The sequence below is a fragment of the Phocoena sinus genome, chromosome 2, assembly GCF_008692025.1.
Source record: "Phocoena sinus isolate mPhoSin1 chromosome 2, mPhoSin1.pri, whole genome shotgun sequence".
NCBI classification, from domain to species: domain Eukaryota; kingdom Metazoa; phylum Chordata; class Mammalia; order Artiodactyla; family Phocoenidae; genus Phocoena; species Phocoena sinus.
Genome location: NC_045764.1, coordinates 153,899,936 through 153,916,436, shown reverse-complemented (window position 1 = coordinate 153,916,436; position 16,501 = coordinate 153,899,936). Strand labels below are relative to the sequence as shown.

The following is a 16,501-nucleotide window of genomic DNA, read 5'->3' as shown; positions in this document are numbered from 1 at the left end:
TTTATATTTCAAGTCTCAATCTATATATTTCTTTCTTGAAGAAGCTTTCTATGAACCTCTACAGTATGTTGGATCCCCTTGCAAAGACCTCCCAAACTTCTCTGTGCCTTTCCTTTAATGATGTTGATGACAATAATTATGACTATAACAATCACTAACATTTACTAAATGCTTTCCATAGTCCAGGAACATACTGACTCACTTAATCCTCATTAATATCCTGTGAGGTAGGTACCTAATTATCTCCATTTTGCAAATGAGGAAATCAAGTCTCAAAGATATTATCTTGAGAAAGTTTGTATCACTCCATGAGGGCCACATCTCTCACCGAGTCTGGCCCCAGAATTCATGTTCTTAACCAACACATAACACTGCTTCTTATAAAACTCAACATGTCTGTGATTATTTAATAGCTAAGTATTCCACTAGGCAGCAAGCTCCACAGAACAGGGCTGGGGCTATTTTGTTCAATAGTGTATTTCTAAAGCCTTATCTAAGAGCTAGCACAAAGAAAGGATCAAAAAGCATGAGTCAGGGCTTCCCTGGTGGCGCAGTGGTTGAGAGTCCACCTGCTGATGTAGGGGACGCGGGTTCGTGCCCTGGTCCCGGAAGGTCCCACATGCCGCGGAGCGGCTGGGCCCGTGAGCCATGGCCGCCGAGCCTGCGCGTCCGGAGCCTGTGCACCGCAACGGGAGAGGTCACAACAGTGAGAGGCCCGCGTAACGCAAAAAAAAAAAAAAAAAAGCATGAGTTAAATGAACAAAGGAAACAGCCAGTTGGTGAGCCCACCCAGAATCCCAAAAGAATTCACCTTCTCAAATAGATGTCTAACACTTAATCAAGAAAGTAGCATGATCATGGTAATATTTACTCTAAAGTTTCCCTCTCTGCAACCCAACCCTAGCCAAACAAATCCAAGCATCCAGAACTAGAAAGGGTATGATCTGGAAAGCAGTGAACCCTAGAAAATTCTTCTCCAGAAGAACGCAAGCACAGGGAGGTCCAAAGGGAGAGCCTGTAGTAGCAAAGGAAGCACAGGCAGGTGTATCCAGGGACACAGCTACAGCACATCACCCCCACTCAGACGCAGTGTGCCACCACGAGGGCCTACTCACCCCTCTCGCAGGTTCGGCCCCAGTAGCCGGTGCCCGTGCAGTCGCAGATGAAGCGGTTCCAGCCATCTTTGCACACGGCGTTGTTCTTGCAGGGGTAGCTGTCACACTGCTTAGCGCTCATCCGTGAACAGGAGGACTTGACGCCCGCAGCGTTCTGCATCTCCGCCAGCTGCCGGATGTTCTTGCTGCGCCCGTCAATGAACAGGTCACGGATGCAGCCCACGTAGCCATAGTTGAGCATGGCAGTCCAGAGCTCAGTGGGCAGAATGAGGCCAGCACGGTGCTCCGGCAGCCCGCCCAGGTACATGTCCCCCTCCAGGTCCAGGATCTCGCTCTCCCCACTAGCGGTGAACGGCGTGCGCCTGCTGTTCACTGATATGGTACCTGGGATGGAAGGACAGAAAAAAAGTGAGCTAACAGCCCTCTTGGCATCGCAGGTGAGGCTGCCAGTTGATGAACCAAACGAAAGGAGCCTAGCAGGTGAGATGGGAGACCACTGTTGCCTGGCCAGGATGGAACAATGTAAGCAAGGCAACGAAATGCCGCAAAATGGTAAAAAGGACAATGTAGGCCATGTGGCTCCAATCCCTGCCAGCTAAGACAGCCTGGCCCAGAGGAATCTCAGTGGCCTAGCACCTAGTATGATTATCTTTTTTTCTACCTAAAAGTCTTGGCTGAGAGGTTGCACATCACACAGGTTGACAGCAGCACAGACCGTGCCTGTGTTTAAATTCCAGCCCCGCCACGTAATAGCTGGATAACCTTGAAGAAGTGACTTCTCTTTCCTGGTCCTCAATTTCCTCATCTGTAAAATGGGAAAAGAACTGTCCCAACCTCACAGGTTGGTGTGATAAGTAAATGAGCTCATATATGTAAGGTGCTTCTTACTCTGTACCTGGGACAGAGGCTGTAGGTCCTGCCTGAGTCTTCATCACTGGCTCACCATCACCAGAAGGATGGAAACTGCTCTTCTCTTTCTCTCTCCATGAGCTGATACCCTCTGTACTGGCCTTAGCTACCAGCCCTGCCAGGGCATATTTTCGACATTCATTGCCTTTGATAAATTTTAACTGGAACGTGTTTCTTTCTTTCTTTCTTTCTTTTTTTCTTGACTACAAATCAAATATTTTAGTTTTTTTTATAATGTTTGTAACACCTTTATTGGAGTATAATTGCTTTACAATGTTGTGTTAGTTTCTGCTGTACAACAAAGTGAATCAGCTATATGTATACATATATCCCCATGTCCCCTCCCATCTTCCCTATCCCATCCCTCTAAGTGGTCACAAAGTCCAAAGCGGATCTCCCTGTGCTATGCAGCTGCTTCCCACTAGCTATCTATTTTACATTTGGTAGTGTATATATGTCAGTGCTAATCTCTCATTTCATCCCAGCTTACCCTTCCCCCTCCCCGTGTCCTCAAGTCCATCCTCTACGTCTGCGTCTTTATTCCTGTCCTGCCCCTAGGTTCTTCAGAACCATTTCTTTTTTAGATTCCATATATATGTGTTAGCATACAGTATTTGCTTTTCTCTTTCTGACTTACTTCTCTCTGTATGACAGACTCTAGCTCCATCAACCTCACTACAAATAACTCAATTTTACTACTTTTTATGGCTGAGTAATATTCCATTGTGTATATGGCTCACATCTTTTTTACCCATTCATCTGTCAAAGGACATTTAGGTTGCTTCCATGTCCTGGCTATTGTAAACAGTGCTGCAATGAACATTGTGGTACATGACTCGTTTTGAATTATGGTTTTCTCAGGGTATATGCCCAACAGTGGGTTTGCTGGGTCTTATGGTAGTTCTATTTGTAGTTTTTTAAGGAACCTCCATACTGTTCTCCATAGTGGCTGTATCAATTTACATTCCCATCAACAGTGCAAGACGGTTCCCTTTTCTCCATACCCTCTCCAGCATTTATCGTTTGTAGATTTTTTTGATGATGGCCATTCTGACCGGTGTGAGGTGATACCTCACTATAGTTCTGATTTGCATTTCTCTAATGATTAGTGATGTCGAGCATCCTTTCATTTGTTTGTTGGCAATCTGTATATCTTCTTTGGAGAAATGTCTATTTAGATCTTCTGCCCATTGTGGGATTGGGTTGTTTGTTTTTTTGATATTGAGCTCCATGAGCTGCTTATAAATTTTGGAGATTAATCCTTTGTCAGTTGCTTCATTTGCAAATATTTTCTCCCATTCTGAGGTCTGTCCTTTCGTCTTGTTTATGATTTCCTTTGCTGTGCAAGAGCTTTTAAGTTTCATTAGGTCCCATTTGTTTATTTTTCTTTTTATTTCCATTTCTCTAGGAAGTGGGTCATAAAGGATCTTGCTGTGATTTATATCAAAGAGTGTTCTGCCTATGTTTTCCTCTAAGAGTTTGATAGTTTCTGGCCTTACATTTAGGTCTTTAATCCATTTTGAGTTTATTTTTGTATATGGTGTTAGAGAGTATTCTAATTTCATTCTTTTACATGTATCTGTGCAGTTTTCTAAGCACCACTTATTGAAGAGGTTGTCTTTTCTCCACTGTATATTCTTGCCACCTCTAACAAAGATAAGGTGACCACAGTTGCATGGGTTTATCTCTGGGCTTTCTATCCGGTTACATTGATCTGTATTTCTATTTTTGTGCCAGTACTGAACTGCCTTGATTACTATAGCTTTGTAGTTTAGTCTGAAGTCAGGGAGTCTGATTCCTCCAGCTCTGTTTTTCTTTCTCAAGATCACTTTGGCTATTCAGGGTCTTTTGTGTTTCCTTACAAATTGTGAGATTTTTTGTTTTAGTTCTGTGAAAAATGCCATTGGTGGTCTGATAGGGATTGCATTGAAACTGTACATTGCTTTGGGTAGTATAGTCATTTTCACAATGTTGATTCTTCCAATCCAAGAACATAGCATATCTCTCCATCTGTTTGTATCATCTTTAATTTCTTTCACAGTGTCTTATAGTCTTCTGAGTACAGGTCTTTTGTCTCCTTAGGTAGGTTTATTCCTAGGTATTTTTGTTGTTGTTGTTGCAGTGGTAAATGGGAGTGTTTCTTTAATTTCTCTTTCAGATTTTTCATCATTAGTGTATAGGAATGCAAGAGATTTCTGTGCATTAATTTTGTATCCTGCTACTTTACCAAATTCATTGATTACCTCTAGTAGTTTTCTGGTGGCATCTTTAGGATTCTCTATGTATACAGTATCATGTCATCTGCAAAAAGTGACAGTTTTACTTCTTCTTTTCCCATTTTGATTCCTTTTATTTCTTTTTCTTCTCTGATTGCTGTGGCTAAAACTTCCAAAAATATGTTGAATAATAGTGGTGAGAGTGGGTGACCTTGTCTTGTTCCTGATCTTAGAGGAAACGGTTTCAGTTTTTTACCATTGAGAACGATATTGGCTGTGGGTCTGTCATATATGGTCTTTATTATGTTGAGGTAGGTTCCCTCTATGCCTGCGTTCTGAGAGTTTTGATCATAAATGGCTGTTGAATTTTGTCGAAAGATTTTTCTGCATCTACTGAGATTATCATATGGTTTTTATCCTTCAGTTTGATAATGAGATTGATTTGCGTATATTGAAGAATCCTTGCATTCTTGGGATAAAACCCACTTGATCATGGTGTATGAACCTTTTAATGTGCTGTTGGATTCTGTCTGCTAGTATTTTGTTGACAATTTTTGCATCTATGTTCATCAGTGATAGTGGCCTGTAGTTTTCTTTCCTTGTGACATCTTTGTCTGGTTTTGGTATCAGGGTGATGGTGGCCTCATGGAATGAGTTGGGAGTGTTCCTCCCTGTGCTATATTTTGGAAGAGTTTGAGAAGGATAGCTGTTAGCTCTTCTCTAAATGTTTGATAGAATTCGCCTGTGAAGCCATCTGGTCCTGGGTTTTCGTTTGTTGGAAGATTTTTTTTTTTTTTTTCTGGTACATGGGCCTCTCACTGTTGTGGCCTCTCCCCTTGTGGAGCACAGGTTCCGGACGTGCAGGCTCAGCGGCCATGGCTCACGGGCCCAGCAGCTCCGTGGCACGTGGGATCCTCCTGGACCGGGGCACGAACCCGCATCCCCTGCATCAGCAGGCAGACTCTCAACCATTGGGCCACCAGGGAAGCCCTGTTGGAAGATTTTAAATCACAATTTCAATTTCACTGCTTTTGATTGGTCTGTTTATATATTCTATTTTTTCCTGGTTCAGTCGCAGAAGGCTGTGCTTTTCTAAGAATTTGTCCATTTCTTCCAGGTTGTCCATTTTATTGGCATCTATTTGCTTATAGTAATCTCTCATGATGCTTTGTATTTCTGCAGTGTCAGTTTTTACTTCTCCTTTTTCATTTCTAATTCTATTGATTTGAGTCTTCTCCATTTTTTTCTTTATAACTCTGGCTAATGGTTTATCAATTTTGTTTATCTTCTCAAAGAACCAGCTTTTAGTTTTATTGATCTTTGCTATTGTTTCCTTCATTTTTTTTCATTTATTTCTGCTCTGATCTCTATGGTTTCTTTCCTTCTGCTAACTTTAGGGTTTTTTTGTTCTTCTTTCTCTAATTGTTTTAGGAGTAAGGTTAGGTTGTTTATTTAAGATGTTTCTTGTTTCTTGAGGTAGGATTGCATTGCTATAAACTTCCCTCTTAGAACTGCTTTTGCTGCATCCCATAGGTTTTGGGTTGCCATGTTTTCATTGTCATTTGTTTCTATGTATTTTTTGATTTCCTCTTTGATTTCTTCAGTTATCTATTGGTTATTTAGTAGTGTATTGCTTAGCCTCCATGTGTTTTTATTTTTTACAGTTTTTTCTCCTGTAATTGATATCTAGTCTTACAGCGTTATGCTCAGAAAAGATACTTGATATGATTTCAATTTTCTTAAATCTACCAATGCTTGATTTGTGACCCAAGATATGATCTAACCTGGAGAATGTTCCATGAGCACTTTAGAAGAAAATGTATTCTGTTGTTTTTGGAAGGACTGTCCTATGAATATCAATTAAGTCCATCTTGTTTAATGTGTACTTTAAAGCTTGTGTTTCCCTATTTATTTTCATTTTGGATGTTCTGCCCATTGGTGAAACTGGGGTGTTAAAGTCCCCTACTATGATTGTGTTACTGTCGATTTCCCCTTTTATGGCTCTTAGCATTTGCCTTGTGTAGTGAGGTGCTCCTATGCTGGATGCATAAATATTTACAACTGCTATATCTTCTTCTTGAATTGATCCCTTAATCATTATGGAGCGTCCTTCTTTGTCTCATGTAATAGTCTTTATTTTAAAGTCTATTTTGTCTGATATGAGAATTGCTACTCCAGCTTTCTTTTGATTTCCATTTGCATGGAATATCTTTTTCCATCCCCTCACTTTCAGTCTGTATGTGTCCCTAGGTCTGAAGTGCATCTCTTGTAGACAGAATATATGCGGGTCTTGTTTTTGTATCCATTCAGCCAGTCTGTGTCTTTTGGTTGGAGCATTTAATCCGTTTACATTTAAGGTAATTATTGATACGTATGTTCCTGTTAGCATTTTCTTAACCGTTTTGGGTTTGTTATTGTAGGTCTTTTCCTTCTCTTGTGTTTCCTGCCTAGAGAAGTTCCTTTAGCATTTGTTGTAAAGCTGGTTTGGTGGTGCTGAATTTTCTTAGCTTTTGCTTGTCTGTAAAGGTTTTCATTTCTCCGTGGAATCTGAATGAGATCCTTGCTATGCAGAGTAATCTTGGTTGTAGGTTTTTCTCCTTCATCACTTTAAATATGTCCTGCCGTTCCCTTCTGGCTTGCAGATTTTCTGCTGAAAGATCAGCTGTTAACCTTATGGGGATTCCCTTGTATGTTATTTTTCCCTTGCTGCTTTTAATATTTTTTGTTTGTATTTAATTTTTGATAGTTTGATTAATATGTGTCTTGGCGTGTTTCTTCTTGGATTTATCCTGTATGGGACTCTCTGTGCTTCCTGGACTTGATAGACTATTTCCTTTCCCATGTTAGGGAAGTTTTCAACTATAATCTCTTCAAATATTTTCTCAGACCCTTTCTTTTTCTATTCTTCTTCTGGGACCCCTATAATTCGAGTGTTGGTGCATTTAATGCTGTCCCAGAGGTCTCTGAGACTGTCCTCAATTCTTTTCATTCTTTTCTCTTTATTCTGCTGTGGCAGTTATTTCCACTATTTTATCTTCCAGGTCACTTATCCATTTTCTGCCTCAGTTATTCTGCTATTGATTCATTCTAGAGATTTTAAAATTTCATTTATTGTGTTGTTCATCATTGTTTGTTTGCTCTTTAGTTCTAGGTTCTTGTTAAACACTTCTTGTATTTTCTCCATTCTATTTCCAAGATTTTGGATTATCTTTACTATCATTACTCTGAATTCTTTTTCAGGTAGACTGCCTATTTCCTCTTCATTTGTTTGGTCTGGTGGGTTTTTACTTTGCTCCTTCATCTGCTGCATATTTCTCTGTCTTCTCATCTTGTTTAAATTAGTGTGTTTGGGGGTCTGTTTTTTTACAGGCTGCAGGTTCGTACTTCCCGTTGTTTTTGGTGTCTGCCCCCAGTGGGGGAGGTTGGTTCAGTGGCTTATGTAGGCTTCTTGGGGGTGGGGCTGGAACTTGTCTTTCTGGTGGACAGGGCCACATATGGTGGTATGTTTTGGGGTGCCTGTGAACTTAGTATGCCTTTAGGCAGCCTGTCTGTAATGGGTGGGGTTGTGTTCCTGTCTTGCTAGTTGTTTGGCATGGGGCGTCCAGCACTGGAGCTTACTAGCAGTCAAGTCGAGCTGGGTCTTAGTGTTGAGACGGAGATCTCTGGGAGAGCTCTCGCCAATTGATATTACATGGGGCCCGGAGGTCTCTGGTGGACCAATGTCCTGAACTCACCCTCCCACCTCAGAGGCTCAGGCCTTACACCAGGCTGGAGCACCAAGACCCTGTCAGCTACAAGGCTCAGAAGAAAAGGGAGAAGAAGAAAAGAAAGAAAAAACAATAATACATTTTTAAAAATTATTAAAATAAAAACGTAATAATAAAAACAAAGGGAATAAAAGGAAAGAAAAAAGGAAGAGAGCAACCAAACCAATAAACATATCCACCAATGATAACAAGCATTAAAAACTATACTAAGATAAACATAAAAATCAGTAACAAATCAGTCACAGACAGTAAACCCCAAGTCTACAGCTGCTCCCAAAGTCCACCGCCTCAATTTTGGGATGATTCATTGTCTATTCCGATATTCCACAGATGCAGAGTACATCCAGTTGATTGTGGAGATTTAATCCGCTGCTCCTGAGGCTGCACAGAGAAATTTCCCTTTCTCTTCTTTGTTTGCACAGCTCCTGGGGTTCAGCTTTGGTTGTGGCCCCACCTCTGCGTGTAGATCGCCCTCAGGCATCTCTTCATGCCCAGACAGGAGGGGGTTAAAGCAGAGGCTGATTAGGGGGCTCTGGCTCACTCAGGCCCGGGGGAGGGAGGGGTACGGTTGTTATACTTGGAATGTGGGGCGAGCCTGCAGTGGCAGAGGCCAGTGTGACATTGCAACAGCCTGAGGCGTGCCGTGTGTTCTCCCGGGGAAGTTGTCTCTGAATCACAGGGCCCTGGCAGTGGCATGTTGTACAGCCTCCTGGGGGGTGTGGATAGTGACCTGTGCTTGCACACAGGCTCCTTGATGGCTACAGCAGCAGCGTTAGCGTTTCATGCCTGTCTCTGGTGTTCGCGCTGATAGCCACGGCTCGCACCCATCTCTGGAGCTTGTTTAGGTGGTGCTCTGCCTTCTTTTCGGAAGTCTGAGGTCTTCTACCAGCATTCAGTAGGTGTTCTGTAGGAGTTGTTCCACATGTAGATGTATTTCTGATGTATTTGTGGGGAGGAAGGTGATCTCCACGTCTTACTCCTCCATCATCTTCTGAACATGTTTCTTTATGTCCTCATGTAACAAACATGTATTGAACACCTGTTCTGTCTCTAGTATTGTTCTAGACATATACATGAACTTGACAGGCATGCTTGCTCTCATGGAGCTGATGTTGCACAGCAGAGGAACAGAAAATAAACAGATCGCCCAATAAACAGAAATTGGAAAACGGCGAGTGGGAGGAAAAGAGTAAAATGGGTGCTACAGCAGCCCACGGGTTCAACTTGAAACTGTATGGTCGATAAAGGCTTCTCTAAGCAGGTGAGAGGTAAGCTGAAACCAGGATGTTGAGAAGGATCCAACCATGCCAAGTCCCCGGGGGAGAATGTGCCCAGCACAGGGAATGGCACCTACAAAGGCCCTGGGACAGGCAGGAGTGTGGCTAGAGTACAGGAGGCCAGAGGAAGTCAAGAAGAGATGAGATCAGAGCTAGACCACGCACATGAAATCACAGAAGATGTAACCCTGGAGCCTGACCTGGGAACTTGGGAACAGGGATTCTAGTCTTTCTGACCCTGTACCAGTCACTGAACCCCTCGATTTCCTCAACAGCTCAACTTCCTAAACTGTTAAATCAGAGTGATATCTAAACTTCATGCCAGAAATTTTAGAAATTTAGTATTCTTAAAGTGCTTTATTGGTACCAAGATAACTGCGCCATCCATCAGCCAGCTTTCACTTATCTGAGTCTCAATTCCCTCAGCTATGACAAGGGAAAGCCTGAAGGGCCTAGAAGATCAAATGAGATCAAGAAAGTGAAGTACACTCTAAATCACAAAGTCAACCCAGGGGTAGAAGAGTAGAAAGAGTATGAGGGGTCTCTGGAGGATTCAGCTAGGCGTGCTTCCCCCTACTCTTCCCTGGAAGTTTTCTCCTGGAGAAATCTGCTTTGCCTTTTTGCTTTTTCATCTTTTAAAAACCTACGTAACAATAAAAATGTCCCAGCCACCATTTTTAGTACTTTCTGTGCTTTTCTGGACTCAATCCTCAAAACAATCCTGTGAGGTAGGCATTCGTATTTCCCCTATTTCACAAATGAGGAAGTTGAGGCTTGGGTACTTTTCTTCTCTCTTGCAGTTTGCTTTCTTTACCCACCACATGTCCACAGAGTTAATCTGATCACCAACGAACAGGGAGGAGCATCTATTGCCAAGTAAGAACAGTACCCGAACTGATTTAAATAGTGGACCCTTAAATACATCCTGAGGAAAATTCATCCTCAGAGTGTGGGACCACAAGTGTTTTGAGAATCAGTCCCTCACCTGGGGAGTGAAGATGAAAGTTTCCTGACATCACCTCTCAGTCATATTCTTCAGGACGAGCAGGGAAGGAGGTACCACAATTAGATACACTTGTGTTTTTATAACTAGTCATTTTAATACAGGTCTGTGAGAACATACCAGAAAATACCCTCATGAAGAAATGAAGTTTAGTATATCATGTTAAAATTTTGTTATGCTGCTTTTACATGACAACTATTTGTTTACTCAGTAAATTTTTATAAGCTTTGATCAAATTTATCAGTATTTCAAAGTATTAGCCCATGCCATAGCACCCAGGTATAAAATTTAAGGCTTCTGTAATCCAAACTTATTTGTCAAAAAATGGGTCTACTGATGGTTCTAACAAAACAAAACAACGGCCGTACTTGAAAAAGCAATTCGTGTTGAGAATATCAGAAACAGACATGTGGCGATTTTACATGTTCTAGCCTGCCTGTGACACAGATAGGTGACATTTAAGCTGTGCCAAGGTCTAGGTTAGTCAATCATGAAACCCATCAACCATGTCCGAACTCCAGAGACCCAAAACGCATTGTCTTAAAAAACCAACAGGAGTGTGTCCCTTATAATTCTGAGACAGCTTTCTAGCTCTCTGCCCCTGCTGACATTTTTTAATGGATAAACTTCAAAAGATTTGGCCTCAGAAATGATTTTTTGTGTATTTTTCTCTTAAAAAAGAACAAAATGTTCATTCTTGCCCAACAAGCACATTTAATTTGAAGCCTCTTGGTTCTGATCAAATTTCAGGCAATTGATAAGGCATCCTGCTGGGCAATAAACCATCCAGGTCTGCAATCTGCCACCTGTCTGCCCTCTGCACAGAACCCAACCAGCTGCTTACCTAAGGGCAACACTGCTCATCTCCGCCACCCCTCTAGCTCTGGAATTACGCAGAAAAGCCATCCCTGCAAGCTCAGCCATTAGTGGCTACAGCCTTTTAGGGGAACCGATTGCTTTCTATTGTTGGCCAAATGCAGAAATGTCTAAAAGGAAGACATTTTTGTGTTTACCAGGAGAGTAAATCCTTAAAAATATGAAAACATAGCCAAGACCCTTATTGAGTACAATACTACCTAAATGGAGAATCAGGAAATAAGTGTGAAATTCAAATGCTCTAATTACTTCTCTGGGTGAAATGCCCTTTTTCTGATGCACAGAATGTGACCTTCACTGCCACATGTCCACAGAAAGTGAGGCAGACTGTTCAGGCGTTCAAAAGCCTCAGACTCTCTATTTGTGTTTCCTTCCCCTGCTCCGCTTTGTTACTATTCCAGAGTGGCTATGTACTGCCTGGGGCTAGCTTGCTTGGTCTGCAGCTGCAGAAACACACAAAGCCGTTTAAACCCAATGTAAAAGGTTATGAAGAGGAAGGGAAAGTTAGTGAGGTCTGAGCAAAGAGTGAAATATAGGCTTTCACACCAAAGGCAGGCTTTAAATTGAACATGACTTTAGGAAAAATCAATTTGCCTTTTCCTTTCTTGTCATAATTTTTCCCTGCAATATGACTCTTGCCAATTACTGAAGGGTGTTTCACTGCATAAACTCTCGCACAGTGCAGCTTATCCTACAGAGTAATCACACAATGCAGCATCTGTGATGTCACAATTGGTTTCCATGGTGATGGAAAAAGGAGAAAAAAGAGGGAAAAAACCCATCACACAAGTGACATGACAGTCACTTTGGTAGCAGCGGAAATGCTGCTTGTAAAAACATCCTTAGCCCCAGGATCTTGGAGGTATCGCTGAGACCATTGTGCAGTGAGTGACAGGGGAGATGAGGAGAATGTCAGCCATCGATGAGACAGGTGTCTGGTTCAGAAACATAATCTTACACAATCATATAACAAGCATTAAGGAGAAAAGCAAAAGAATCAACAAGCACACAAGTCACAAAAACTAAAATAAAAAAATATAAGGAAGCAGAAGCTTTCCCCTAGTCTCAGTCACACACCCTGCTTCTTCCTACCTGATCTGCCATCTCGCTGAATGTCCACATGGTACCATTCCCCATCGTTGGCTTTCTTCTGAGTGGCTTTCACTTTAATGGTGCCTGAGCCCATGTCAAGCAGTAGGTACAGGTTGCCATCGAGGAGTTCCACGGCAAAGAAGTCCACCTTGGTGTTCTTCTGGCTCCGAGCATCCTTCCTCTCTTGGGGCTTGCCGTGAGTGAAGAGGATCAGGCCGTTGGGCTCAGTGGTGCGAAAGTCAAAGGAGATAGAGCCCATGCGTTTGGTGTTCCATTTGGGCAAGCTGATGTAAGCCTCCGGGGTCTCAAAGTTGATGGGGTCCAGTGTGGCCACATTCTCACACTTGAATACAACCTCACCGTAGATTTTCATCTTGGTGTCCCCAATTCTGGCCAAGCGAGACAGCTCCAGACGGATGTCATTATTCTTATAAACAACCTGTCAAAAGCCAGACAAGTGCTACATGAATCAATCTTGCAAACAGTAACCATCCATCGCTCACTGGGCACCCAGGGAAAAGGCCCAAAATGAAGCTTCAGGACACAACAGTCTGAAACAATGAGAAACATGAGATACAGCACTTGAAAAAGCATCGGCACAGACCTCTGAGGTGCCCACAAGCCCTGAATAAGCCCCTGCATTTCCATTATATTCCTTTCGTCTGTTTCCTTCTGGCCAATTTTTTGCATTGTCAGAAAGTTAAACAATATAAGCTTGCAAGTAGAAATCAAAAGAGACTGAGCTGCACACACACAAATACTTACCTACAGAGATATTTACTGAAATGTCCTCAGTAAAAGACCAGAAACAACCTAAATGACCAGCAGTAACAGACTGGCCCATCTTTAAAATGGAACATTATGCAGCCCTAATAAACAAGGTAGTGCTCCCAGTTTTGACACAGATACTCTGAGTAACATTAAGTGAAATTAGTAAGGAACAGGACAGCGTGCATTATGCTATCATTGTGCAAAGAGTGTGTGTGTTGTGAAGTGTGTGTTACATGTATATATGCTTGTAAATGCATAAAACATTTTTGGAAGGAAACACAAGAAGCTATAAAATCGTCACTGGGGAGAGGATTTGTGGGATTAATATTCAGGAGTGGAGGGAGACTTACTTTTCACTCTACCCTGTTGTATTGTTTTTCTTTTTAAAGAAGATTATTGAGTGTTAAGCGTTGGTGGAGAAGGAGATCTATATTTTTTTTTGCACAATTGCACATGTCCTCTATATACACACAGTGAGAGAATGAAACACCCTAAAACATTTTTTTAAAACCTATTATGACTTTCTAAACCTGGTATAATCCATATAAAAGCAGGGATTAAACTTGTTCCCCAAGATCAGAATTTCTAAAAGGTTTTGCTGTTACTAGAACCGAATTTTGATGCAGTAACCTTGGATAGGTCTTGGTCCTCTGATCTCCATGCAATGTCACATCCATACTATAATAATAAACAAGCAAAAACAGAAGGCAAAGGGGCTAGCATTTGAGTATTGGTTATGCAAACCACGTTGCTAGGTCCTTCACATTGTCTTATTCAAATTCTAGATGAGGACCCCCATTTAGGTTCAAATCCCACATCCACTACTTCTAAGCTGTGTGAACTTCAAAGTTATTTAACTTACTTGGGTCTGCTTCCTCCTCTGAAAATGCGAATATAGGAGTAGACTATTTCTTAAGGATGAAATGAGTTAATACACGCAAAGAACTTAGAAGTGGCACATGGTATGGGCATAAAAATCTCAGCTATTTGGGGGTGGCTGTCGTGGCTGTTAACTCATTTTATCCCTTCCACAGAGAAGGTTGTCTTATCCTCTCCTTTTTTAATAAAGTAACAAGACTTAAGTGCTAAAGTCTTACAATCCATCTCAGTGATAAAAAGTTAATTGGATGAGTCATTCCAGTATATACTATTTAATCCCTAACATCCAGCTGTAGAACTGCTTCCCTTCTCTCCAACACCAGGAGAGAAGCAAGCAGAGATATTTGCCTTTTAATATCTAACTAACAACAAAGAATTGAAAATGTCTCACCTACTAGATGACCTTCACCATGGGTGTAACCATAGTCAATAACACTGAAAATAATAACAATGCTAATATTTACTGAGCACCTACTACCAGGCACTGTGCTAAGGATCTGAAGCCTAGCAGCCCATTAGATCCTGACAACACCCATTTGAGATACCTACCATCATTCCCCCATTTTACAGATGCAGAAACAGACATGGAGAGTAGTTAAGGAACCAGCCCATGGTCACACGGCCAGTAACTGGCAGAGCAGGACTTGAACCCAGGAGTTAGCCTCCGGAGTCCACGTGCTTTACCACTTGTGGACACTCAGAACAACAACAGTTACTACCAGCACCCGTGAAGCTCATCTTTAATAATACATAGAAAATCATGCATATTCATCTTCCCAATTCAAGAGCTAAATTTCTCATCTTAGCTCTCCTGGACTGACCGTGTGCAAAGGGGAAAAACTGCAAGATCCTTAGGCAAACACTCAAGTGACTAAACGAGAAAACAAACAATAAAAGGTCAATGACCGACAGCTTCTCCCCTTCTAACTCCCACTCCCCAACATGTGAGATCTCTCTGTCATAACCAAACTTCAACTTTCTCTGAATCTGGGTTAAATGCCTATGACCAGAGCTCTTGTAAAGGTTAATTATTAATGTAGAACAATAGCTCATCCCAAAGGGACAGACTAAGGCTTGGCTTCGTTGAACTATAAGTGAAGAAAGAGCTCAAACATCCCTACAGGAGGCAGAAGGATAAAAAGAAAAAGGCCTTTTAAAAGGATGCAGCGTCCTATGAGGAGGAACTCTTCCATGAAATGGGTATATGACCAAGACTGGGACACACAGTGAATAACTACAATGCAGATTTCTGGAGAGACAGACAAGAGAATCCGGGCCAGAAACTGCCAGACAAAGACTTCTCTCAGAAGCTATTTGAAAATGAGCTCTCTATCTACTCCACGGCCCTGAAATTACTTGTCTATTTATACGCAGTTTCCACACCTTTCCCACTGACGACTGGATAACCTCTTTGAGTCCCATTTTATTTATTTCCAAAGGCAGGCGACTCAATACCTATTCTAGAAACTACTCCCTTCCCCACCCCCCAGGCAGTTATCAAGATGAAATGGGATATTATACATGGTAGAACACAGAAAATCCTCAATGGTACACAAACCTACGAACAAGCAATAGTATACCTTGGTTTCCAGCAGTACTGGGGTACTGGTGGAAACTGACAGGGGCCTGGACTGATGCTCTTCTCCTACCAATAAGAAAGGGATAGGAGGGCAGGGGTCTTGTAGCCCAGTGATACTCAGTTGAGAAATTCCATGGCTGGCATCTTCACCTTCCCTCCCTACCCCCCTGCCCAGTGCAAGACCACGGCATGGCCATGAAGAAGTGTAGTAGTACTTTGGGCAGAGCGTCGTGGCAAGAAACCCTGCTGGACCCCCTTACAAGGCAAATTAGTATCTGGTATAGTATTTTCCATAAATTCAGACTTTCATCTAAGTGAACGCTTCCCCCCATCCCCCCGCACCCGATGACTGAACTAGGAAGAGATGTGGCAGCAAGTGACAGAAAGCAGCCTTGGCTGACAATGGCCCCAACAAGGAGCAATTAAGACAGAGTGGTAACAGCTCCCCGCGGGAGATGACACACAACCTGGGAGGCACAGAGGCAGAGTCAAGAGAGTGACAAGCAGGTCTGACCACCCCAACCATGGGCTTGTAAAAGCTGCTGTTTGGACTTGCAGCTCATGCTTAGAAGGCCAGACAGTAAAACAGCTGAGGACTGAGTCTCAGGGTTAAGACAGACTCTCTTGGAACAGCTACTCTTGTATGTCTCCCTAATCTTTGATACAGAGGCACACAGGAACAATACCAGGAGTAAGACAAGCCCTGACAACACGAACAATACAATGAAAACAGCTACCACCTATTGAGAGCCTACTATGTACCAGACACTTAATAAAACTCGAATGTATATCATCCAAATTAAGGAAGTGAAATAGGAAGCATCAGCATCATTTTGCAGAAAAGAAGCTCAGAGGTGATGGGCACTTGCCCAAGATCATATAGCCCCTTAAGGGCATAACCAGGACTTGAAGCCAGATCTCTCTGACTGCACGGGGGCAAGGCCATCCTCCAGAGGTGGCAATTTCTAAGCTCTCCGGTAGCACATGCCTACCCACAAAGCATAAACCTCTTAAGTC

At 42.3% G+C, this 16,501-nt stretch overlaps 1 protein-coding gene across 11 annotated transcripts in view; it reads right to left on the bottom strand.

The window, feature by feature from the left end:
- NRXN3 (neurexin 3) overlaps positions 1–16,501 on the bottom strand; it is a 1,706,389-nt gene that overhangs the window by 1,127,633 nt on the left and 562,255 nt on the right. For all 11 annotated transcript variants that reach the window (XR_004348667.1, XR_004348670.1, XR_004348668.1 and 8 more), the window contains 2 exons: positions 12,256–12,694; positions 1,116–1,499 (listed from right to left, as the gene is read on the bottom strand). Coding sequence is in view for 7 of the 11 variants with exons in the window: in XM_032624307.1 (XP_032480198.1) it covers positions 1,116–1,499; positions 12,256–12,694 (823 nt within the window). In the remaining 4 variants the exon portion in view is untranslated. The remainder of the gene's footprint in view (positions 1–1,115; positions 1,500–12,255; positions 12,695–16,501) is intronic.